Source organism: Dreissena polymorpha, chromosome 4 (assembly GCF_020536995.1).
Source record: "Dreissena polymorpha isolate Duluth1 chromosome 4, UMN_Dpol_1.0, whole genome shotgun sequence".
In the NCBI taxonomy this organism is placed as follows: domain Eukaryota; kingdom Metazoa; phylum Mollusca; class Bivalvia; order Myida; family Dreissenidae; genus Dreissena; species Dreissena polymorpha.
In genome coordinates, this window is record NC_068358.1 from 81,537,895 (window position 1) to 81,564,036 (window position 26,142).

The following is a 26,142-nucleotide window of genomic DNA, read 5'->3' on the forward strand; positions in this document are numbered from 1 at the left end:
AAAGGTCAAGGTCATCCTTCAAGGTCAGAGGTCAAATATATGTGGCCCAAACAGCTTATTTTATGAATACTTTTGCAGTATTGAAGATAGCAACTTGATATTTGGCATGCATGTGTATCTCATGGAGCTGCACATTTTGAGTGGTGAAAGGTCAAGGTCAAGGTCATCCTTCACAAGGTCAAGGTCATCCTACAAGGTCAAACATCATATAGGGGGACATTGTGTTTCACAAACACATCTTGTTGTGTGGACCACTTTATTCTATCTTAATTTCCCACAACGATATCTATTCATGCAACACACAAACACTAACTTGGTACATGAACATGTGTTGAATATATTGTTCCGCATAAAAACAAAAAAGAGCATTTTGTATCTTGTTTAATCAATGTTACCATACAATCTCTAGGTTTGAAATTTTTGCTATTGCTATAAAGAACATTGATTTTTGATGTGTTATTTTTATGTCCCCCAAGTCTATACTGGGGGGTATATTGTTTTTGCCCTGTCTGTTTGTTGGTTTGTTTGTTGGTTTGTTGTTTTGTTTGCATCAAACTTTAATATTGGCCATAGCTTTTGCATTATTAAAGATAGCAACTTGATATTTGGCATGCATGTGTATCTCATAGAGCTGCACATTTTGAGTGGTGAATGGTCATGGTCATCCTTCAAGGTCAAATATATGGGGGGACAAAGTGTTTCACACACACATCTTGTTATTTTTTCTAATTTTGTATGAAATATTAGTTGATCTTGAGGGTTAATGGGCCTTTAAGACAGTTAATAGTTAGAGCATTTCTGCTTGCAGCTTCCAAGCTTTTTGATTCTTGTCAAGCTGTGTTGTTTGTAAACAAAATGGGATATGTCGAGTATTACAGTATTACATCAATTAAAAAAATTGCTTGTATTATTAAGTTATCCAGACAGCTGTTGTTACTTGTTTTGATTGTCAAATTTCATAAAATGGTTGAGTGTTGCATTTCCATGGTTATCATGTGTCAAATTGCCTTTCATAAGCTTCAATTATATTACAACATTACTGATGTTGCAATATATATATCATAGGCTATAATTGATTAGTATTGTCATTATTATATTATTATTATATATACAGTGCTCTAGCTAGAATTTGAAAAGGGGAAGGGTGCTAATTATGAAAAGGACACTTAAATAGTACCTGAACACATTATTTCTGTGGCATATTTTAAAAGTAGCATGTTGGATTAATGTATATATTTCATATATGATGTATGTTTTTTTAACATTTAACAAATTAAACAAAATTTTAGTTTTTTTTAGTGAGTATTTTATTCCCTGAGCATTATAATTTATCTTTTGGCTATTTCATGGTCAGTGTACTTTTTCATTTGTTTTATTAAGGGAAGCAACCCCTACAAAACTCTGTCAGGAATGTGAAAAGTGTATATTGTGAATCATTTAGGAATATACACTAAGAGGTCAATTTCTGATGGCAATCAATTGTGACCAAAGCCTATAATTTTCCATCAAACTGAATTTATATTAATTTTATCAAATGTATGGTTTTATATTATTATCCCCCACTAAAGGACAGATATAGAATTGGTGTTGTCCGTCTGACTGTCTGTCTGTCTGTCTGTCTGTCACAATAATTCTTTTTGGAAGGGGGTTTCAATTCAACGAATTTAGTTGCTGTTTATATGTTAATGTATGTGTACATTCGAAGAAAATAAAATACTTTTCATGTCCCCCACTATAGAAGTGGGGGACATATTGTTTTTGCCCTGTCTGTTGGTCTGTTGGTTGGTTTGCGCCAACTTTAACATTTTGCAATAACTTTTGCTATATTGAATATAGCAACTTGACATTTGGCATGCATGTGTATCTCATGGAGCTGCACATTTTGAGTGGTGAAAGGTCAAGGTGAAAGTCATCCTTCAAGGTCAGAGGTCAAATATATGTGGCCAAAATTGCTCATTTTATGAATACTTTTGCAATATTGAAGATAGCAACTTGATATTTGGCATGCATGTGTATCTCACGGAGCTGCACATTTTGAGTGGTGAAAGGTCAAGGTCATCCTTCAAGGTCAGAGGTCAAATATATGTGGTCTAAATCGCTTATTTTATGAATACTTTTGCAATATTGAAGATAGCAACTTGATATTTGGCATGCATGTGTAACTTATGGAGCTGCACATTTTGAGTGGTGAAAGGTCAAGGTCATCCTTCAAGGTCAGAGGTCAAATATATGGGGCCCAAATCGCTTATTTTATGAATACTTTTGCAATATTGAAGATAGCAACTTGATATTTGGCATGCATGTGTATCTCATGGAGCTGCACATTTTGAGTGGTGAAAGGTCAAGGTCATCCTTCTAGGTCAAATATATGGGTCAAAATTTCTCAAAATTTCTCATGTAATGTAACTTCTGCAATATTGAAGCTAGCAATTTTATATTGGACATGCATGTGTATCTAATGGAGCTGCACATTTTGAGTGGTGAAGGGTCAAGGTCAAGGTCATCCTTCAAGGTCAAACGTCATAAAGGGGGACATTGTGTTTCACAAACACATCTTGTTAACTTGTGTTAATTAAATATTAATTTTGCTACAGTCCATTGAACAGTAGGTCTTCCACGAGTCGCCAGAGCAACAGTGACGGGGAGCTGTCGTTCTCTCATCATGTCAACCACCTGATGCCCTCCCCAGCACGTGCACGCTGGATAGATGCCTTCAACAAAGTCTGTGCTCAATTCAATGCTGTAAGTAGCAAAGCTGTGGCATCTTATTTGTAGATGTCAAACAGATACCACAGTGTTGCACTAAACCTTTGCTCTCTGAGACTTTTAAATGCAAAGGTGGTCTTCCTTGTTGTTCTTTTCTTGCTGTTCCAGTGTGTGTAACTTATGATGCTCAGAGCTGGTGATTCTGCTACATAGTTTGATTATATGTATAAATGCATATGGCTAAAAATTACCAAATTTGGCTAAAGAAAATTCTATGTTGCTACAACATGTTCATCATAAAAGACCTCCTAAAACAGCCACAGTGAGATCATTGACTATGTTTAAAAACTAATTTGCCTCAAGAAAGTTTATAGCCAAAGTAGCCCTCAAAGTTACTATTCCTTATTCTAATCAATTCAGACTCAAACAAGCTGGAAGTGTTTTATCATGAGTGAAAATTAAGATGTCTTGATATTATTTATGTCTTATTCAATTGAACTAGTGACCTTAAAGACTAAGAACAAGACAACGGAAATCGTTGCACTATTGAAATCTTTCTGCATCAAAATTGCAAAAGTTACCTGTTTAAGCATTGTTAAACTGACTTAGCTGATCAGCTCACTATGATTCATAGCAGATGTCAGTTTTGTGTGTTACATAGACTGCAAGCTGTGGGACATATGTCACCATGCAATCAATACCACTATCTGCCCAGTCAATCTCAAATCATCCCTTCTGTTTATGGTTATATATATGGCATTCATACTTACATTAACAGGGGATCAGGGCCATAATGTGAGGTGCTGTAGATAGTTTTGTACAAAGAAGAGCTGCTTGGAAGGCATCTAGTTTGAAAATTCTCTGGCAAATTATGTATTAAATGAAAAATAATGATGTAGAATAAAGTTTACTTAAATAGAACACATTGAAAAAATTTACCAAATGAAGGAAATAAGGAAGTTCTAAATACAGTCATGATCATTGGAGACTGGAGCATGGATTTTAATGTTGAAATGAAAATTCATGTAAACATGGTTTCTTAAATGAAATAAGAAAAGTTTTTTTTTATAAATTGTGTATTATGCATGAAAAACTATTAACCATGAGGTGAAGAGCTATAGAATCTGACATGCATGGTGATTACTGGACATCGTTTTAGTTAAACATGCATAAAAATGCATAAACAATTATAACTTCTTATGCAATACAGGTTTACATAGTGATTTCATGGGCTTCTTAGAACTAATCTTATGTTGTGTACATGAATCATTGAAAGGCCAACAATGACTGTGGTGACATTCACAACACAGCTCCACAACTTGTCATGTGACCAGTGATATTTGTTGTAGTCACTCTTACAAAAGGCTAATTTACTGCTTGCTGCATTAATTGTTGCTGTAACATGTTTTAGCAGCTTTGCATTGACTATTTAACAACATGGCTAACCGCTAAGTTTTGATGTAATTATCTTGGCATTTACAATACATACCAAGTATTGGTGTTCTTTTCCAGTTAAATATTCTTTTGTGGAAAACTTTCATGAACAGAATATGAAGTGTTTGGTATTTTTCTGTATAAATTAATGTGGTTCATTGAGAAATCGTGAGCAGTCAATTGCCTTCGTACAAAACAACATGCCAGAGTGGTAATAGATGCCAGAGTATGGTAATCAGACGTTACGGGAATTTAAGTGTTAATGTGTGACTGAAATCAAACAATCAGAAAATGGTCTGACAGAAAATTTGAATTTCTAATGATGTATTTATTCAAACAAGAAATGAAATGTCAACATTGAGATCTCTGGAAATTGAGTGAGTGATTAAATCATTGTTGCGCGTCTCTGTTGTGCTGTAACATGTGCATGGCTTACAGTTATCTTGTTACCCAAATGGATTACTCTCCGATAGGGATGCACTTGTGGATATTCCCACTGGCTCAGTAGGCTCTCTTTTCTCCAGGATTTTGGTGGAAGAGTGACAGTTGAAGAAAGTACAATTTCTTCTGTTTTATTTTTTTGCGTAAAACATTAGGAGATTGAAAATATATTTTTGCATTCATTTTAGAAAAAAAAACACTATTTTTTGTTTCAATTATTTAATTTAACAAAACTCAGACAAGCAATTATAATACCTATACACTATGTATTTATTTTTTTCAATGTTATATAGTATAGCATTTATTAGAAAAGACATGAGCTTTTTTCTTGATTATTCTTATCACATGTTTTACATACACAATAGTTTTGCAGTCTGTTTCTGCAACATTGTGTGATGTACCCCTGTATGCTCTTGCAATAGGATAATAGTGCCCTTTTTCATGCTGCTTTCTTTTCTGTTTTTTAATTTGCATTAATTTTAAATCTGTTAGTTATAAAGTTTGTGAGTTGGTCCACACTATTTGCCCAAGATCTTTGGAGCATCAATTCTTTAATTCTCACATGTTTGTATGTGTACAAAATGTATGAAATCTCTTTAGTAAAGTCACATTAATTTACAGTTTTATGTTGTTGTGATAAAATATCTTGATCTTTATGTAGTTCATACACCTTAATGTGATTAAAGATGAGTGAAACATTGAGACATAGATTTTTAATGAGTCAGAGGATATTGAAAGTAAAAGCCATTGTCTTTCCTAATTTAGATAGAGATACAACATGTGGTCAGTTTAAGTTATAAACTTTCTACTCTTATAGCTGATTAAAATATGTACTTTTCAAAATCTACAAACTGTTTTCTTGTTCATTTTTTTTTCTACTCTTATAGCTGATTAAAATATGTACTTTTCGAAGTCTACAAACTGTTTTCTTTTTCAATTTTTTTTTTTAATGTGTGCTAAATACAACCGTGAATAAGTAACCACAAGACTAGACAGAGATGGGTGGGGTACTGAGCATGTTTTGGGCAAGTGAGCCAGACAACTTCACGGGACTGAGCCAGGAAGAGGTACGGGAGGTCCAGGCAGGGATCCGCAAGGAATATGGGAAACCAGCCTGGAGCAAGGAGCTCCATAGGACCAACAAGAGGAAGAAGGCTGGTGAGATCTATGGGGATTATGATGGGGAAGGTGATCCAGATGATATGGGTTCAAGTGCCCTGAACAAGGAGATGGTGGTGGTAGGGGTGGATGGTGAAGTGGTTGATAGGGAGACACTTCAGAGGGTCATACAGGACTGGGAGTCATTGGACAGCGACACTGGGGACCTGGCAGCAAGTATTGAGGAGCAAGACAATGTGAGGAACACTCTAGATGAGCTGCAAGCAATGGAAATGCCACCAGAGATGGCCAAGGTAACAGAGGAAGAAGCCCCACAGGGGGCAGAGGGTGAGGATGAGAATACAGAGGAAGCTCACCAAAGTTCTGAGGCTACTGAGATGGAGGCTCAGACTGTGGAAGTACGCAGGGTGGCAGATAGGAGTGCAGAGAGCTCTGATTTGGTGGATACCGTCACTGAATGTGCTTTTATGTCTACTGGATGTGAAGGGGCTGTCTGCAGTGAGAACTACCTGCAGGAAGCTCAGGAACAAATTGAAATCCTTGCAGCAAACATGGAGATGGATGTAAGTCAGTCTTGTATAGCATGTACTAACTCCTGGACATTGGGGCACTTTTTTTCTTAAATTATTTATTTGCTGTGTTGTTTAAAGGGCCACAGGTGAGGCTCTTGCAAAACTTGCCTTGGCTATAAATTTTCTTAAGTGAAATCTGTTGGCTTTAGCAGTTTTTCTCAATTTTGTTTAAGAGGTTATTTTGAATGAAAATGTTGTATTGATGTGCAATTTATTTTAGCCATTTGGTAAGTTTATAGCCATTGGTTCTTTTGAAAATAGGTAGATTAAGCCCTGTCTTGTGATCTTAACTTGGCATTGTGGTGAGTACTATTTTATGTTGTATATGCAAGTTGAACAATCACTGTATTTGATTCACTAGGTGCCAATTGACCTTTGGAACAGGGTAAGGCTGCAATGTCCTCAAAGTCAGTATAAGTGACTGTTCATCATTCATCTGGTGGAGGAATACTTTGTGTCTGTTTTTTGTGCATTGTGAAATTAACACCTTTATAATATGCCAAAACCTTACAAAAAGCCATCAAAACATTTCGTTGGTTTTCTGCTAATTTTTAGGACAGTTTATGTGAGCCTTTGTAAGTTTAATTAATTATTAAAAATAAATAGTATTTTGGTATGTTGTATGTAAGTAAATTTATGACACATTAGTCATGTAATCATAGGAATAATGTATACATTAAATTGATAATACTGGTTTGTTGTTTAGTTATAAATGTATGCAATACTAGTCCTTGAATCATTTTTAATAATTAATACAATATAACACTTTTTCTTTTTCAAAGTTAATTAAACCATTAACTAGTTAAGTTTCCTTGGAATAGGTACTACTAATTGGCAGTGTATTATTTTGTTAATATTTTTGGGAAGAATCCGGATTTTGTTCCATCCTAATAGCTAGGCATATTCTGTTGGCATACATGGTTGGTATTTTTAGCTCGGCTGTTTTCGGAGAAAATCTCAGGTATTGTCATAGCCAGTTCGTCGTCCGGTGTCTTGCTAATACCTTTACATTTTGTTAATCTTTTCAACATTGCCTCTGAAATCAAAGTGCTTCCGTCTTCAACTTTGAAACTTCATATGTAGATGCACCTTGATGAGTCCTACAAGCTATACCCATTTTTGGGTCACTAGGTCAAAGGTCAAGGTCACTGTGAACTCTAAACAAAAAATCCAACAAGCTTTCATTTATTCAAAACTGCTACCGCAGCCGAGTTGGCACCCGTTGTGCGGTGCTCTTGTTTAGTTAAAGTTAGTTAGAAAATTTGAAATGACTTTACAAACCATTACTTTGACATTTGTATGCTCTGAATTTCATGAGGTTGTCGATTCTTCTTAAAAGGATCTTATAAGAGTCATGCAATTGGGAAATCTGGGCATTATGCATATGTGTGAAATGTTGTTCCTGGTAAGTTTGTTATGTTGAAATAGGCTCTCTCAACAACACTTTCCACTTTTATGACATTTCCTACTTCATGCAAGTCTCTTTTAACCATACTCTTCTGTGTAGGTAAAAATTGCTTTTCAATTGGATGGTAACTTTAAATATGATATCATTAGCAAAAAAGGAGAAACATTTAGAACTGATTTTGGGATGCCTGGATTGAAACTAGTTTGAAAAGATGTATTGATGTAATTACATATTATGTATTGTTTATGTACTCATCAATATCCAGTGTGTTGTAATCAAAAGTTAACATGTGTAGTACATTTTACTGCTGCTGCTGTGAGATCCCATATGTTAAAGTAAAATTTGTTTTGTAAATCATTTTTCCTTAAAAATAAAAAAAAGTATTTTGATTTTGCAGCATGGCAAATATAGAAAAAACAACATAAATTATGTTTTTAACCAAGCATGCACGTATAGAAAAAAAAACAAAATAAAATTAAGTTTTTAACCAAGCATGCACTTCTAAAAAGCTTTGTTTGCTTTTGAAGTTTTTATAAACATTTTTATACTTTATCTTTTTTTATTTCTCTATAAGGGACATTGGGTCATTCTGAAACTGATATAATGTTTGTGGGCATAATATCTTGGCCTAGTTGGATAACCAGTTGGATCATAGGAAGCACTTCTGAATTATTGCCCTTGATTTAAAACCAAATAGTCACATAAATCTTGCCAGCCCTCTTTAAGTCTTACGCAATCACATTAAACCAGATCATCACAAAACATGTTGATAATGATTATAGTTATGCTGATCTGAAACTGGTTCTTACAATATATGTGAATCTAGTTTTGTTCTTATGCTAAAGTTCCTACTGCCAGTATGGACTTCCAGTCTGTTCAGGTTTAATACTGTTTGCTGCTCATCAGTACCTTGTCAAAGTGCAGTAAAGGGTTTAAACATAAAAGACTTCACAAAAATATGGTATATACAGAACACAAAAGGCGTTAACATAAGAACAAAACTGACATCACAGTGGAGAGCCCAAGTGTGTACCTAGGTGCCAGTGGACTGTGCAGGCCTCTTCATGTTTCAGACTGGTACTCTGGTGGATGGCAACACTAGCGTAGTGCATGGACACATCAACGACTCAAGATCCTGGATGAACCACTCTGGAGTGTAAGTAGATGATATCTGCAGTGTAATCATATACTGTAAGTACATTTAATATCGTCTACATGAAAATATGTGGGTTTGTAAAATTAGAAACTATCGTTTGGGTCTTATATTTGTGGTTTGTTACATAATATCTGATGTAAGACTTTGGAGGTGAACATGAAAATGGATGAAAGTAAGTGTAACAAAAACATATTGGTTTCACATGACCAAATCAGGAGAAAACAAACGATAACCACACTTAGAGTGTAAGCAGATGAGATATCAAACCCCTATAATAATTTCTGTCCCAGATTAAACCCAGGATTTTTCAAATCTATGATTGGTCAAATCCAGAACAGATCAAATCTGTGATTGGTCAAATCTTTGATAGGTCAAATCCAGAACTGATTGAATCTGTGACTGGTCAATTCTATTATAGGTCAAATCCAGAACTGATCGAATCTATGATAGGTCAATTCTATAATAGGTCAAATCCAGAACTGATCAAATCTGTGATTGGTCAAATCCATAATTGGTCAAAACCATGGCTGGTCACAGCTATGATTGATAGACTGTATCTACAGGTCAGTCCATTGTCAGGGCACTGTGGTGTAAAGACTGTATCTACAGGTCAGTCCATTGTCAGGGCACTGTGGTGTAAAGACTGTATCTACAGGTCAGTCCATTGTCAGGGCACTGTGGTGTAAAGACTGTATCTACAGGTCAGTCCATTGTCAGGGCACTGTGGTGTAAAGACTGTATCTACAGGTCAGTCCATTGTCAGGGCACTGTGGTGTAAAGACTGTATCTACAGGTCAGTCCATTGTCAGGGCACTGTGGTGTAAAGACTGTATCTACAGGTCAGTCCATTGTCAGGGCACTGTGGTGTAAAGACTGTATCTACAGGTCAGTCCATTGTCAGGGCACTGTGGTGTAATGGAAATGTTGTCTGTTAGTGAAAAGGAGGTCCAGGATTTCATTCCCAATCTGGAATAGATCTACTATTAAGACACCAAATAGTTATACTAAGAAAATTGACTCAAGATTGTCTCTATATGTCAATGTATTTTTATGTCCCCCACCACTATAGTGGAGGACATATTGTTTTTGCCCTGTCTGTTGGTCTGTCTGTCTGTTGGTTTGGTCAAACTTTAACATTTGCCATAACTTTTGCAATATTGAAGATTGCAACTTCATATTTGGCATGCATGTGTATCTCATGGAGCTGCACATTTTGAGTGGTGGAAGGTCAAGGTCATCCTACAAGGTCAAAGGTCAAAAAAATAAAGTCAAAGCGGCGCAGAAGGTGACATAGTGTTTCTGACAAACACATTTCTTGTTTCAATAAAGCCTTCTATTCCAGAAAATGTATAATAGTTACCGGTATAACTCTCATTTGCTTGCTTTTCAGTTTTCCTGGTCATAACGACATCTACACTTCCATCGACAGCATGCCTGAGATCAAGCCTCCCTCACGTAAATCAGTGATCCTCGTCAGCGACTTGGTAAGCATTCACTAAATGTAAGGGTTACCTTACACTTAATCAGGGAAAATTTGTGCTAAACTTGTAACACTAATTCTCATTAAGCTGACAGATGTTATGATTTGAATAACAGTTTGTGTGTGTGTGTTTATGTTTATGCCACATGATATTTGTTTGGCGTACAAACAAAGCAGCCTCTGGAAAACCAATGCATTTGCCCCAGTATTGTCTCAGATTAACCTGTGTAGTCTCACAAGCTTATAAGGGACTACATGTTCTACTTTTATGGAATATTTTGTTTAAATGAAGCCTCTTCTTAACAAAAATCCAGTCTAAGCAGTCTAGTGTCATCCCTGATAAGCCTGTGTAGATGGTGTATGCTCATCTGGAGCATTCAGCCAAGTTTTAGCAGATATCCACTCAAATGTTTATGACTGCTCATTGTAGTTTTATAACTGTAACAATTATTCCCAAAGGTAAAAAAATTAAAAAAATTACATTATAAAATTTATTATACATATTCAATACATATAAATTTATTTTAATTAGTGGGTAATTAATTTAGGGTCAAGGCAAAATTACACCCAATGCTTTTAATTCAATAAATTGTAGATTCATGTAAATAAAACAACATACCTGACAAATACCATATATCAGCAAACAATAGACACTGTGACTACTTATTTCTGTACAGCTGTTGACTGACTGCAAAAACTTTTGACAAAATGAAATAAATTAAGATTTATATAATATCAATAAAGATTGTTAATTTAACTCATGGCCAGATTAAGGTAGATTCCATTAATATTAACTATAGAAATATATTTAGTATTTAGCCAGACATCTCTGAATGCCCTAGACATTGGTAAACCCCATTAATCTCTTGGTACAACATTTGTCCATTTTATATTAATTAGATCCAAATAACAAATGTTGATAGTTATACTACATTTATTTATAAAGGATAACAAATGTGTCAGTGCTGTTTGTATCAGTAAATTTATTATCCAATCAGTGTAACTTGTTTAAAAATGTTAAGGATTAACACAGTTAAGAGTACCAAACACAGGGAAACATTTATTTTAAAAGATTACTTCACACAATTGTTTACCAGAACTTTTGGTCAACAAAATAATAAATATGTATGTTAGTAACAGCCTATGTTGACTAAGTTTAGGCGTAATTGGTTGTTTATAGTTGAGCCTCCGGGTGGTAAATGCTTTAATATCTAGCAAACAACATACTCAAGCTTTTATGTTTAACCAGAATTTTGTATTTACGAATATATAGATTATGAGCCACAACATGCAAAAATGGGTCTTATGCCACATGCGGCCATCATGACTCCAGACAAACCTGCCTAGATGCATTGTTTAGGGAAAAGCTACATTGTCAGCTTATGAGACCAAGAAAACGTGTGTGTCTATATCGTACAGGGTAGCTCCTTAATAGACTGTTCTTTTCTGGAGCAAGGCTGGCAACATATTGCTTAAGACACATTATGGCATGACACTGCATATATTTAAGCATGGTTAACTCATTTAAACAAAAGGTTTAAAATCATGTCACTTCATTAAAACTGCTGTATGTTTAATGTCTTTGTAGCAAGTGGTAATAAATACAGGGTTTTATTGAAGCAAGTCTGCCATAAGTACAAGGCATATAAACAGGCAATTAATTTGCAATCTGTTGCAGAGGCTGAACCAGTCATTTCTTTCGAATATTGAATATATATTGTACATAGTTCTTTCATAATGACATCTTGACTTAGTGGATATGGTGTCTGACTAGCAACTGGGAGGTCACAGGTTCAAACCACACTATGGGGGCGTTCTTTAGATCTCCACCATAGACACCAAGTACTGGTTCTACCCAGGAAACTGACTTAAGAGCATTTCAATAAGCCTCAGGCTTTAAATGCAATAGAGCAAAAATAAATAGGTTTAAACTTATCCTAATTTAATATATCATATTGTAATGTTATCTGTAAAAAATGAATATATATAATGCTATTTGTCAAATATCGATTATATTGTATATAATGCTTTCAGTCAAATATTGAATAAATCATATACAATGCGACACTGCTCGTACTTATGACTCTTTGAAGGTTTAACAATGATGATCTTGCTTATGCTGAAAATTCTCCCTGGATAATGGTTTTATAAAACAAGAAAATCAAGATTTCTGGCCGTTATATTTTCTTCATAGTCTGGGAAGTCATGGTTTTAGAGACTAAACTTAATGTTATGCCATTGATACAAAACTTATTGTCATTTAAAGTCAGACATTTAAAACTTTATTAGCAGAAAACTGGGTCCAAATCTTCATGAATGAAATAGCTTTGATACTTTATTTCAAAGACAGTTTATAAAGAAAGGAACAAGCTACACACTCTGTTTTTGTGCCTGTTTATTGACCTCTGTGCCAATATTTTGTTTATTCATTGACAATTCTTATAACTGACCTTTAGTTAATGTACTTGATGGTTTATTCATGAAATGAGATTTCCTATATTGCTTTGTCACACTATCAACAATTAAATATACAGTATTGAATGCATTGAAATAGAAACAAAAATGTGGTAATGGTGTATAATTAATCGCTGTTCACCTCAAATCATATTATTTGTATTGACACTGTAGGTAAGCGTCCTAGCGGTAACTGCTTTTTGTGAGCCTCATCCCCATGTATTGTTGAATTTGCAGCTTTCCTTGTATGACTGTTATATGCTTGCTGAGCATTACGACCTGCTTACCGACAGAGTTGTGTTCCCTGCGTCATGATGAACATATTCTTGTACAGGTTCCATGTCCATGCCTGTGATTATGACCAATTTGAAACAATTATTATTATTTAACACATTTGCAAAAGCATAACTGTATTTGATATGGGTCTTTCCAGTCATGTAATCATTGAATTTTCAGGTTGCTTTTGGAATATTTATAAATAATATACAGCAAAATCGGTCTGATCTGCTGTTTAGCAGATTATGCCCCTCTGTTGCTTGTTAACTTTCTCTTCAATGCAATTATTAATTGAAAGTGTTATTTGAAGTCACTCGATAATGCCTTACTTTTTTTAGAAGCAGTTTGATGTCATTTTACAAAACTATTACATAGGCTGTACATTTTTCACATTTATGGGGTGACCTTCAAGTATGCCTGCCTTGCAATATAATTGCAGTTATGAATTAACATTAAGTGTATTTTGTGAAACTGCATGGTGTTATGAAACCAATAAAGCAGTTCTACTTCATTTTAATCCCAAGCAGTTTTCAACATCTTTACAAATGTCAATCATAAATGGATGATCATTGTCTGTATTTAAGCAAGCGATGCAAAGTTCAATGTCATATTATCATAATATATTCTTAACAAATAGTTTCTCTCAAATTCTTGTAATCTTGGACTAGTCCTTTATTTCATTGATTACTTGTTTTGTCTCTGATCTCAAGATCTTATTATAGTAAATGTTGGGCAAAGTTGACAAAAATCACTTATATGAAGATGTATAGCATAAAATCCCTCTTTAGGCTAAGAAAGTGTTCTATGGTTGTAATATGCTTTAGGATATTGCTACTATAAGTAAAAACTTACTGGTTGACAAAGGGGTTTGTCTTTTAGAAATATCACTTACATTTAATTAATTAAGCCATTGATACATATATACTAAACAGACACATTGTGAATGCATAATATTTATACCAGTGACATTTGCAATTGCAGAATTGTATTACTGGATGGTTATAGTGAAGGTTTGGTATTGTTTAACTTGTCAATCGTATTGTGCTGTTTTGCTTATTCATGTCATCTCAGCTAAAGCACACCACTGTTACATTAACCATCATTCTTTTTCTCTTCAGGTTATGAAGGTATACACTCCAACAGTTTAATATGTTTGAGTTCTAAATGTTGTAGCAATGGCTTGTCACCATCTTTGTAGGCACTACAGAAGTAAATATTATAGAATATTGCAAAATTTTAATGTCCTTACCATTGCCAGGCAGTAGAACACAATCATTCACTGTGTCCACTCTCTGTCAGTTGTTGTGGTTTCTTCCCCAAAAACTTGGAATTGTTTTAGGGAATAATAAATAGATCTTGTTCAGCCATGTCCTTCATAATTGTAAAGGTATATCCTGTGATTTATACGTTTCCCTTTTTGCTCACATGAGCACAAAGTGCTGATAAGGATCTTATAGGATACCATGATGTCAGTCATACGCGTGCATAAGTAGTAGCATGCAGAAACGTTTCCTTCTAATGACTTCTCCTTCTGAAACCTTTGACAGAATGAAATGAAATTTTATAGCAGTGATCCATGGGTGACCCTTTTTCAAAGTTGTTCAAATGGTTCTGGTCTGTTGCATATAAAGGAAAAACTTGGCCCTATCCGCAGGTTACTTGTTACACATATAATTCATACAATTTGAAAACTTTTTAAAAAGCTCTTGCTGGATCCAAACTAATTTTGTTCAAAATTTATGCATATGGTCACAATTGGCCATGCCGTAGGTTTACTTGATTTTCTTATTTGTATATATTGAAAACTTAACATTTTTCTCTGAAACTACATTGTCCGGAGGTTTGGTATTAGGCATGTTCCAGTCTTCTACTGACTACAAGTCCTTTTTAGAGATAATTGTTTGTCCAGGAAACATTATGCATTCGAATTGCCCTTTATCAAATTTCAAGTAACTGTCATGATTTTGGAAAGATGGTGCTGAAAGATGATTCATTAAAATACACATCATATTGGTTTGTCATTCCCCAGTTTAATACCTACATTTCTCAGGTGAAGAACCTAGGACATATAGGACCTTTTGTTTGTCAAAAACTTTGTATTTAAGGTAGGTTTTTACAACATCTGACTTTCATCAAATATGTCTTCTAATACCCTTTAGGGGCCATTTAAAGAGTTTACAAATGGCTCTTGTTTCCTTACTTTGAGTAGGTTCTAACTGTAGTTAAAACGCAAGCTTCTGTAGTGTGACTGCCTGTTTTTCCGCCTGTCTGCCTATTGGTTTGTTCAGTTGTTTTTCATTCAAATCAGTTATGCCACAAAAGATGATTGGCAAACTCTGATGTTTGTCATCAATTCTAAAACTAAATGTTATTATGTAAACAAGCAAAATAAGACACCTGACTTACATAATACTGGTATTGGAAATATCATTCCATTTATGGAGATTGCAATTAAATTGGATAAAATATAAAAGCTTTAAACAATTAGCAAAAAAGTATAAGGACTGGTTTGCTTAGTGGAAAGTGTTTTCTATTGCTTTCAAAGGACCAGAGTTCAAATAAAAAAGGCACTTGTTAATTTCAGCTATATTTATTCATTTTACATTATTTAAAATAAAGTAACTTTTGAATAAGATGCAATTGATGATGTTAAAAAACAACAAAAACAATTTGTGAACAAAGTTGTTTACACTGCCTGAGACCTACTTTTTTTCGTTAAGAAGTGACACTATATTACTTGAAGCACTTTTAATTGCATCACCTGAGCTTTTGTGATTGCCTTTTGTCCGTCAGAACATTTGTCTTATTGATATCTAGCTTAAAAATGGGTCGCATCAGGTCAATAACTAGTTCAAATTTGAAGAAAAAATTGCTAAAAACTCTTAAAGTTGCATTTTTGGTCTTATCTTCCTGAAAATTGATGAGAACATTTCTGCTAATGATATCTCAACTGCTGCAGAGTGTGAATATGGTTATGTCCTGTTGAAAAAAATTGTTGTGAGGGGATGCAGAAGTTTTCCTTGTATGGCCTTGTGAGGCCTTGTTTACAATCTGGAACTCACATTTTCAGTCCAATCTTCATGAAACTTGGTCTTAACATTTTATGCTATTGATATCTTGGCCGAGTTTGAAACTGAGTCATGTGAGGTAAAAACCGAGTTCATTTTGTCAAATTAAAGAAAAAGCTTGTTCATACACTTATAGTCACAAATTTAAGTTAAATCTTCCTGAAACTTGGTACACTTATAGTCACATTTTAAGTTAAATCTTCCTGAAACTTGGTACACTTATAGTCACATTTAAGTTAAATCTTCCTGAAACTTGGTCAAAGAATCGGTTCTTATGATATGTCAGCTGATTTTAAATGAAAAATGTGCCTTGAAATTAAATGTGCATGTTTCATCAAGTACTTTAACTATTCTAAACTCCTACCCATGTGCAAGTTTAATTCCTAGAGTCTCAGGTGAGCACTTTTGGGCCCATGGTCCTCTTGTACAGTTTAAAGGACATAAAGAAAGTAATAATGCTTTGCAATGCTATGCACTAACTTAATGCAATGCAAACACTTTTACATGCATTTTAATGAACAGCTTCATTTTCTTGTAATCAACTTGTTTCAAGGTTCTGCAAGTTCTTTGGTGGCAATTTTCACTGTATGGCCTCTTGTACTTTGAGTATCATGAAGTCATCTAGTAACCTTAGTCAATGTTTAGTTCATAGCAGGTTTTGTTAATTTATGATGTTATTATTACTATTATTCATGTCATAAGAAGTTCTGTTAAAGTTATTTAATAGTATATGACTAAATAGGTGTACATGCACTTAACTATATATCTGATTAGTATATAGTTTATCTTGCACACATGTGGGATTTTTGGAACTTAGCTTTTCTTCACTTGAAACTATGGGGGTTTACATTTTAATACCTTCAAACATCATTTCAATTGTGTTAACAAAGAATGAATGGTCATGATGAAGATGCCAAATTAATCATGTTCATTTAAAATCAGCGCAGAATAGGAAAAAATGTGCAATGTGAGTGGTGTAAAAATGGCTTGTATTAAGTCCGGTTACAATTTAATCAGGATGTTTCTTGCATTTAGTCTTGGTAATGATACATCAACAAAAGGAAAAATGGGAAAGGTATTATTAATTATAAGGAAAATGTGTCGGTGTTTGGTAGATTTTCTATTTTATTCACTCTTGATATGATCACTGAAAAGATATTTTGGGTTTCAAAGGCTTTAAAAGTAAGTTCTTTTTGAATTCACATGTTTTACAATTATGTGAACTTTGAATATTTTTATTTAATGTTTGGTAGTAATGTTTTGTTGAGGCATTTATTGTGATAGATTGCAGGTAATAATTATTCATAGCAATAGTAAAATATGAGCCAGTCGGTGGGAAATCAAGGCTTAATGCATGTCCACAAAAGACGTTCCAAGATGATATATTTTCCAACAAAACTGGATTTTCATTTAGTAGAGACTATCCCAACACGAAAAATTCTATAGAAGTCACTTATACATGACGATACTTATGCACATGCATTAAGTCTGGTTTTCCCTGAGCTGGGCTCATATTTTTTGATTTCATGTGAAGAACTTTGTTTTTTTCAGTCTTCATATTGATATTTAATTTGAGTGTCAATTAATTTATTGATGCCAGTTTACTGCACTTTGCATGGCAATTTTTTCTGCACCTGTTGAATGCATGACACATTTATTTTGCATATGAAATTTCATAAATGAATTCTTAAAAGTTTCAAATAACAACAATTGCAATAGATTTAGATACTTTTTAATGTAATTATTGTATAGTACAAGAATTCAGTAGATACAGGAAGTGTTTGTGGTTGAAAATTATGTGTTGTGAAAATTAACCTGTATGATATAACAATATAATTTTTGAAAATGCTGTCAAAATGTTAAAAATGTAAGGCACCATCTCATCATAGTAAATAATTATTGAAAACATGGTTTCCAAGCTTAGCTTAGTTTTACGTAATCTGATGAGTATGCAGTCTCTTTTTATATATTTTATACATACATGTATTTAGTTTTAATATCACATTATTACCTATTGAAATAAACTTGTGTAATGGTGCATTTATTTTAATGAAATAATCTCCCTCCCCCCATCCTTGAAAAATACACTTTATAAACCCCTCTATATATATATATATATATATATATATATATATATATATATATATATATATATATATATATATATATATATATATATATATATATATGCAAATGAATGTATGTTATTTACAATTACCCTTATTTTTTTGCTATTTGATACATTACTTTTTGGAAAACAGGGTATTGAGGTTTAATTATTAACAAGTTGTACAATATAAACCCTTAAAATGTATGTCCCTCAAGTTCTACTGTTGACATTACAAGTTTTTTCATTTTATGTTCTAGACGATGCAAGCCACCAAGAGGAATGCAGTCCCTTCAGCAATGGTTGCACGCCAATCATTGAATGATGAGGAGCTGGTGCGTATAGTTGTTTTCTTTCAGCGGATTATAGAATTTAATGGGTGATATATTGTGATATATATATTAAGTTAAAATATTAAATTAAATGTTTTTGAGTTAAGTGAAAATTTACACAAAACAAACAATATTTTTCCTGCAAAACATTGATGTACCATGCATGAATTTACTTTCTTTGACAAATGTAAAGGTGTGTACAATATTCACAAAATAGTTTTTTTTTAGTCATATCACTGCAGTCAGTTAGCAACACTTCATGGGTTTGCTGGCTTATAAAGCGCACGAGTGGCATGTATCCTTTACTGTTTTCACTAGCTTTAGCCTTTCCCACTCAAGTAAGCAGCCAACTTAAAACCAGAACAGTAAATCACATGCTGTTCAGGTCTTATGCTGTTTGCTTGAATCTATTTAAAAAGGTATTTAATTACCCCTGCCAAAGGGAAAGGGATATAGAATTGGTGTTGTCCGTCCATCCGTCACAAAATTTCTTTTTTTGCGGGGATATCAATTCAAGGAATTTGCTTGTTTGATTTTCAAAAGGACTACAAACGGGTTAAAATGCGTTTCTGATGGGTAAAAGATTAAATGTGTGTTTGTTTTCTATTGCTAGAAAATGCACGTGTACAAGAAGACACTCCAGGCACTGATCTACCCGATCTCCAGTACTACGCCCCACAACTTCTACGTATGGACGGCCACCTCTCCCACATACTGCTTCGAGTGCGAGGGCCTACTGTGGGGCATAGCGAGACAGGGTGTACGCTGCACCGAGTGTGGGGTCAAGTGCCATGAGAAATGCAAGGACCTTCTCAATGCTGACTGCTTGCAGAGTGAGTGGTTTGTAAAATTATCACTTAGTATTTTATCACACCCCGTGATAGAAGATTGACAGGGGCATATTAGACTCGTTCTGTTGATGGGTCGGCAATCCGCATGATTTTAAAATTTGTGAAGCATAATTTTATGTTTCAAGGGATTTAATTCAAATATGTCATCATCATGAAGTGTTTCATGTCCAATAATTCATGCATGCCTGAATTATTTGTCACGAAGCAGTTGTATTTATAAAGTCATATCTGTGACAAAACTCTGATTATGTAAGATGGTAATATTTTACTTACAGTAAAATAGTATATTCCAGACAGAACTCATATATATTTTTTTTTTCCATAAAATTGAATCCTTATTCCATTATATGCACATTCAAACCTTGTTCAGTTTCATACCATAATAATCATGCTGTTCCTAATTGCTATATGTAGTAACTGTATCTTAACATAGGATGCTTAACATTGTTCTTAAAAGAAACATTTTAGGCTTGATTGGTCGATTCATGATATAGTTGTTTTGCAAATGTATGTATAATTTCATCTTCAAGTAAAAGCATGCATAGTTTGATATTTGTTTTTCAACTGCTCAAAGAAAGCCTTTGTGCATGTATGCAGCTTATTGATGCTAATAAATTAATGTGGCCATCATTGCATGTATATGCTTGCTTTTGTACAACAGAAGCTAATAATCCACCAATCTAAGCATCAGAATGTGTATGACTTTAATTTCTGCTTTTGTTCCATAACTAATGTTAGAGCTTTCTTTATTATTTTTTTTTTTATCACACATGTTTATACTGTTGTGTTTGACCTTTGTTTGCTTTAAGTTCTTGGTCGTAAGCGGATAAAGTACAGTAAGTAGTTATCCCCCTGAGCAAAGCATAGTTGTTTTCATTTGTGCAGTTTGTGATGCCTATTTCCTTTCCAAACCTTGATTGAATGTTGGTACGGAATGAGCACTGAAACTCATGAAACATATAAATATTCTAATCTTATTTCTGTAGGTCAGTCAAGAAGCATAAAGTATTGGGAGAACGTGGCATCTAATTTAAACAGCTTTTAAATAAACTGTAAATCTCTCTATTATAGTAGCAGAATTGTCACCTCTTGTTCATCAGGTGAGGGCATTACAGTGAATGCATTCAAGGTATCATGCAGCTGCTTGTCTTATTCCATGAAAGAAAACAAATGCAATTCTGTTAGTTATATGAGATATGAGACATTCCCTGTCATTTATAAGAGCAGTCTGCTCTGTCTAATCAGGGACAACACTTTTTTACCTATACTGGATATTTGTTTAACCCTTACAGTGCTGGAACCGAATTTTGAAGGCCTTTGCAAACAGTTTAGATCCAGATGAGACGCCACAGCACGTGGCGTCTCATCTGGATCCAAACTGTTTGCTATTCTGATAGTATTCTTTAAAAAAAAATTGGAAGAAAATGCTAATTTTATAAATTCAGCAGACGACATTTTAGCAGACGACAAATTTCCCAGCATGCAAAGGGTTAAGACTAAGCATTTCTCCAGAGCATGGCTCATATGTATTTGGAAAGGTTGCAATAGCCATATACCAATGTGCATTGTGTACATAACCATATACCAATGTGCATTGTGTACATAACCATATACCAATGTGCATTGTGTACTGACACAAAGGTTGCAATAACCATATGCCAATGTGCATTGTGTACTGACACAAAGGTTGCAATAACCATATACCAATGTGCATTGTGTACTGACACAAAGGTTGCAATAACCATATACCAATGTGCATTGTGTACTGACACAAAGGTTGCAATAACCATATGCCAATGTGCATTGTGTACTGACACAAAGGTTGCAATAACCATATACCAATGTGCATTGTGTACTGACACAAAGGTTGCAATAACCATATACCAATGTGCATTGTGTACTGACACAAAGGTTGCAATAACCATAGAAATGTGCATTGTGTACTGACACAAAGGTTGCAATAACCATATACCAATGTGCATTGTGTACTGACACTTTGCAATAACCATATACCAATGTGCATTGTGTACTGACACTTAAGTGACCTAAATAATTTTTCATGGATTATTTCAAACAGAAAGTGACAATAATGAACTGCAATGATCCTATATCAAACCTAAATTCGTTACCTTATTTCAATAAAGAGATTTTCACTTTGTTTGAATGCTGTACATGTACCACTGATTAATTACTTGCAAGAAGCATGTATTTATCTAGTGGCTATACGCTTGCTTGTGATTACCTTTCAGTTTTGTTGGGAATAGGCTTGCATGATAAAATGTGTCCACCAATACCATAAAATATTGTGGGTTTTGGTAAAACGGACATACTGTAAAAACTCTTTCATAAGTCGACCCGCTCTTAAGTCGGCGTATAAAGAAGTCTGAACATTTTCCATTTTGTGCATGTTTACTATAAACGTCAGGTTAAAATTCAATAACACAGAAAAGAAAAATCCGAGTAGGTAACATTGCAACCACTTCAATTTGTTGTCTGATTCTTTGAAACATATTTTCAAATAATTATATTTGATTTAATAATCCAGATAGAACTTAAAAATATAATTACCTTGCAAGTTAAAACTAGTAAAAAAGCGACATAAAACTCTTGCAGATATTGACGATAAAAATGTTTAAGAATTGTGTAAACACATATGTACGTCATTTTCGGCAATGTATAGGAACTTAATCAACCGAAACTAATCAGCATTTCTCAAAATAGCAAAGGAAAACTAGCATGGCTTTTAAAAGACAGGTAGAGTAATAATGATAACCAATCAAAATGTATCATACTTGGATCACTTATTCTAATTATGTGTATAGGGTAACATGCTTAATAGTTTCAGTAAAATAAATAAATTGTCCGATTTTATGACAAAAATTATCGTAATCAACATTAAAATAATATTAAAAAATCCAGATCTAAGAGTTTTATATAATTACCTTGCAATGTTATAGCTTAAGTAATAATCTTACAGAACACAGTTGTTGCCATTTTTGGCAATAAATGTGTTTTAGAATTTCTTAAAGACAAACGTCACTATTGTTTGAAACTGTACAGGAAGTTGGTAAGTTGGAACGACTCGACCTTTCTAGAAAAAGCCGAGATAAATATATTCATGTTTTCAAAGCTTAGGCCAAGTAATTATTACTGTCAATTTGGACTTGCCTTGTGTATATCACATGTTCAATTAAATGTTGAAATCCACCTTCATTGTCTGTAAAAGATTCCTGAGGATGAGCTATGCATGTACTGTTATATAATTTGAGCATTGGTGATGAGTAACCAACACATTATTGGTTTTGTTTGTTTATCGCTAGACAAAGGAAGCCAATTTTATCGGCCAGAAAGGTGTTGTTTCATGGCTTCATTACAAGAAGCGGCTTTCTTTTGATAAACTGTCGAATCACAGTGAGTGCAAATTTGTATGAGACTTTTATTAATGCTATTGACTCTTTGTTAACATTTTTTAATTAAAAAAAACACTTGCTAATATAAAATTTGGGATTAAACTGTTAAAAAAAAAAAAAAAAATGAAGTTTCAAAAAGTGATAATTATAATTTTTGTCAGTTTAAAGATGAGGTTTTCAGTTGTAAATCAACAAGTTTTCTCTACAACAACAACTATTACCATGAGGCCACCTGAAATCTTCCTGAAAATTTATAAAAAGGTTTCATGAACATTACCTCATAAGTCAAGACTGTAATTATCCCCCGCCATAGGCGGAGGGATATTGTTTTGGCGTTGTCCGTCCGTCCGTCTGTCCGGCACTCAATGAAACTTGGTATGAGTATATATGTGGATAAGAGGATGATGCACGCCAAATGGCACTGTACACCATCTGTTAATAACTGAGTTATGGCCCTTTGTATCTTAAAAAAAATGCTTTTTAATATAAGCTCAGAGCTTTATCTCCATTAACACATGAGCCAGAGCCATGAAACTTGCCATAGTTGTCCTCAATCATCTGGGGATGCTTCACGTTCAACACCTATAATCCTAGAGGCTAAGGTCATGGCCCTTTGTATCTTGAAAAAACGCTTTTTAATATAAGCTTAGAGCTTTATCTCCATAAACACATTTAAATCATTATGTCAAATATAATGTGCAATAAATAATACAGATCAATAACAGGATGGCCTTTTTGAAAAATGTTCAAAGAAGGCTTTAAATTTGTCAATTCTTGCCAATTAGTGTCCATGATCATAGAATATTCTCTAAAGTTGTTAATAGAACTTTATACAGTGACCCCCAGATACTAAATAGCCATAAGCGGGGAAAAAAAACATTTACAAAATTCAATTAGCAACCTGTAAACTGAGAATCTTAATATAATATGCATAAAATGTTTGCGATTCAGACAGCAATTTGTCAGTAATTTTAGAAAAAATTGTAGAACATTTGAATGTTTGGGTTACCTTATTAAATACTACACAACAAAACATGTAATAAATTAGAAGAGTTTTACAACAGTTTGTTCAATCACATTGATTGCAAGGTTGGAAGAGCATAATATGTATAGAGTGCAGTGAATTGAGGTTCTATTGTTTAGTTACCATAGGTTTATACAAATATGAATAACACAACTGAACAAACTATGTTGTATGTTATTGTGACATAATTAAAATATAGTTACAATAATACTATCCTAGACACTAATATCTCATTCTTTATATAGACTGTTAAAGTTGTCAGTAGAGTTTTCTAATTGTCACTTCTCTTTACTGTGAGTATTTCTTTTTGCAAGTATTGGATCCCACTGTTAGTGATGTGCCAACTGTACCAAACACCACAAATGGCCATTTGTAAGGGATCATGATTTCAAAACTATACACATGCTTACTGTATATTAGCAAAAAATATGGAAGTATCAAATAATGTTTTAAGTCTCATGGGTTATATTTAATTCATTTTGGTATAAAAAAAAGTTTTTATAGTTTCAAGTTACCTGATATAATATAAAAAAAAGTCCCTGACCCAGTAGAACACTTTATGTTAGTTAATCAGACCATAGACCAAGTTCAAATAAGGCATATGTGTCCAAAACCTAGGTCTATAGGTCAAATCTTAGAAAACCCGTGTTATCACTCAAGAAGCCACAATTATGAGTCCATCTTGATGACAAAATATTTATTTTAACAATATCCAGGCAGAGTTTCAAACTTTGAAAATTGCATCTTAAATATGGTCACAATGTCAACTCTAAGAAAAACTCTTTTACCACTCTTAAGGCTGCATTATTACTCAAACTAGATGAACATTGTGATAATGTAAATATTTACAATATGTAGGCAAAGTTTAAATCATGGTCATGTGAGTTAAACAATTAAGTGACCAATCTTAACCTTCCACTCTAGATGCCACATTTATAAATCAATCTTTATCAAACTGGATCAGTTGGTACATTTTTACATCTTGTCCAAGTTTGAATCTGGATTATGTGAAACGAAAAACTAGGTCATCAGGACTTAAGTCTTAGACATCAAGTTTTAGAAAAACCTTCTTTCTACTGTAAAAGCTAAATATATACAATGGTTATCTTTAGAATATCTAGGCCATGTTTAAATCTGTGTTAGGTAGGGTAGAAAACAAGGTACTCAGGTGAAGTCTTTAACCTTTGGGTAAAGTGAAATCTTGTTAGCAATTCAGGCCATCAATGCTGCTTGTTAATTTTATCTTTAGAATATCTAGGCCATGTTTAAATCTGTGTAAGGTAGGGGCTAAAACTAGGTACCCAGGTGAAGTCTTTAATAATTGATGAAACTTGAAATCTATTTAGCAATTCAGGCCATCAATGCTCGCTTGTTAATTTTGTATTATGTCTGTGAACAGAATTTCTGTGCTTATACTGTTTATGGAGGATTCATTATTCCTATATCCTAAAATCAAAGTGTACATGCTCATTGTGTATGCCTTAGATGAGACCTTTGCTATGTGTTACACAGGCTTGTGTGACCTTGACTATGTGTTACACAGCCTGGTCTGCTACCTTTACTATGTGTTACACAGCCTAGTCTGCTACCTTTACTATGTGTAACACAGGTTTTTGTGACCTTGACTATGTGTTACACAGCCTAGTCTGCTACCTTTACTATGTGTTACACAGGCTTGTGTGACCTTGACTATGTGTTACACAGCCTAGTCTGCTACCTGTACTATGTGTTACACAGGCTTGTGTGACCTTTACTATGTGTTACACAGCCTAGTCTGCTACCTTTACTATGTGTTACACAGGCTTGTGTGACCTTGACTATGTGTTACACAGCCTAGTCTGCTACCTTTACTATGTGTTACACAGGCTTGTGTGACCTTGACTATGTGTTACACAGCCTGGTCTGCTACCTTTACTATGTGTTACACAGCCTGGTCTGCTATATTTACTATGTGTTACACAGGCTTGTGTGACCTTGACTATGTGTTACACACCCTGGTCTGCTACCTTTACTATGTGTTACACAGCCTGGTCTGCTACCCTTACTATGTGTTACACAGCCAGGTTTGCTTTGTGGGATCATCCTTCAAATGTCTGCTTGTAGGAGGATTTGGCTGTCATAATAACCTGCGCCTGCTGTTGTTTGCAACGTTGTTCCTTTACCCCGTGTCATTAGTATAGTTGTACACATCTATGTCCTTAATATAGTTTTACACACCAAAATCGCATCATTAAGTATATTAAAATAATCATAACCAGTAACATGTTTTAAATGGCTATTTTGCATCAGTCATTTATCTATTAA

The 26,142-nt window shown here is 34.0% G+C and overlaps 1 protein-coding gene and 1 long non-coding RNA gene across 16 annotated transcripts in view; both read left to right on the forward strand.

The window, feature by feature from the left end:
* LOC127879287 (protein unc-13 homolog B-like) overlaps window positions 1-26,142 on the forward strand; it is a 140,281-nt gene that overhangs the window by 64,883 nt on the left and 49,256 nt on the right. For 8 of the 14 annotated variants that reach the window (XM_052426051.1, XM_052426059.1, XM_052426061.1 and 5 more), the window contains 8 exons: window positions 2,595-2,742; window positions 6,634-6,657; window positions 8,754-8,836; window positions 10,227-10,320; window positions 11,497-11,511; window positions 18,482-18,556; window positions 19,167-19,386; window positions 20,214-20,240. In XM_052426051.1, the coding sequence (XP_052282011.1) occupies window positions 2,595-2,742; window positions 6,634-6,657; window positions 8,754-8,836; window positions 10,227-10,320; window positions 11,497-11,511; window positions 18,482-18,556; window positions 19,167-19,386; window positions 20,214-20,240 (686 nt within the window). The remainder of the gene's footprint in view (window positions 1-2,594; window positions 2,743-6,633; window positions 6,658-8,753; window positions 8,837-10,226; window positions 10,321-11,496; window positions 11,512-18,481; window positions 18,557-19,166; window positions 19,387-20,213; window positions 20,241-26,142) is intronic. The other 6 variants (XM_052426063.1, XM_052426054.1, XM_052426055.1 and 3 more) reach the window with 4 other exon arrangements.
* LOC127879311 (uncharacterized) lies at window positions 20,831-21,436 on the forward strand. Of its 2 annotated transcripts, XR_008049010.1 has the most exons (4): window positions 20,831-20,942; window positions 21,091-21,180; window positions 21,226-21,315; window positions 21,359-21,436. It is a non-coding gene; the product is annotated as an uncharacterized LOC127879311 (long non-coding RNA). The 2 variants fall into 2 exon arrangements; XR_008049009.1 differs by lacking the exon at window positions 20,831-20,942 and having other exon boundaries at window positions 21,072-21,180.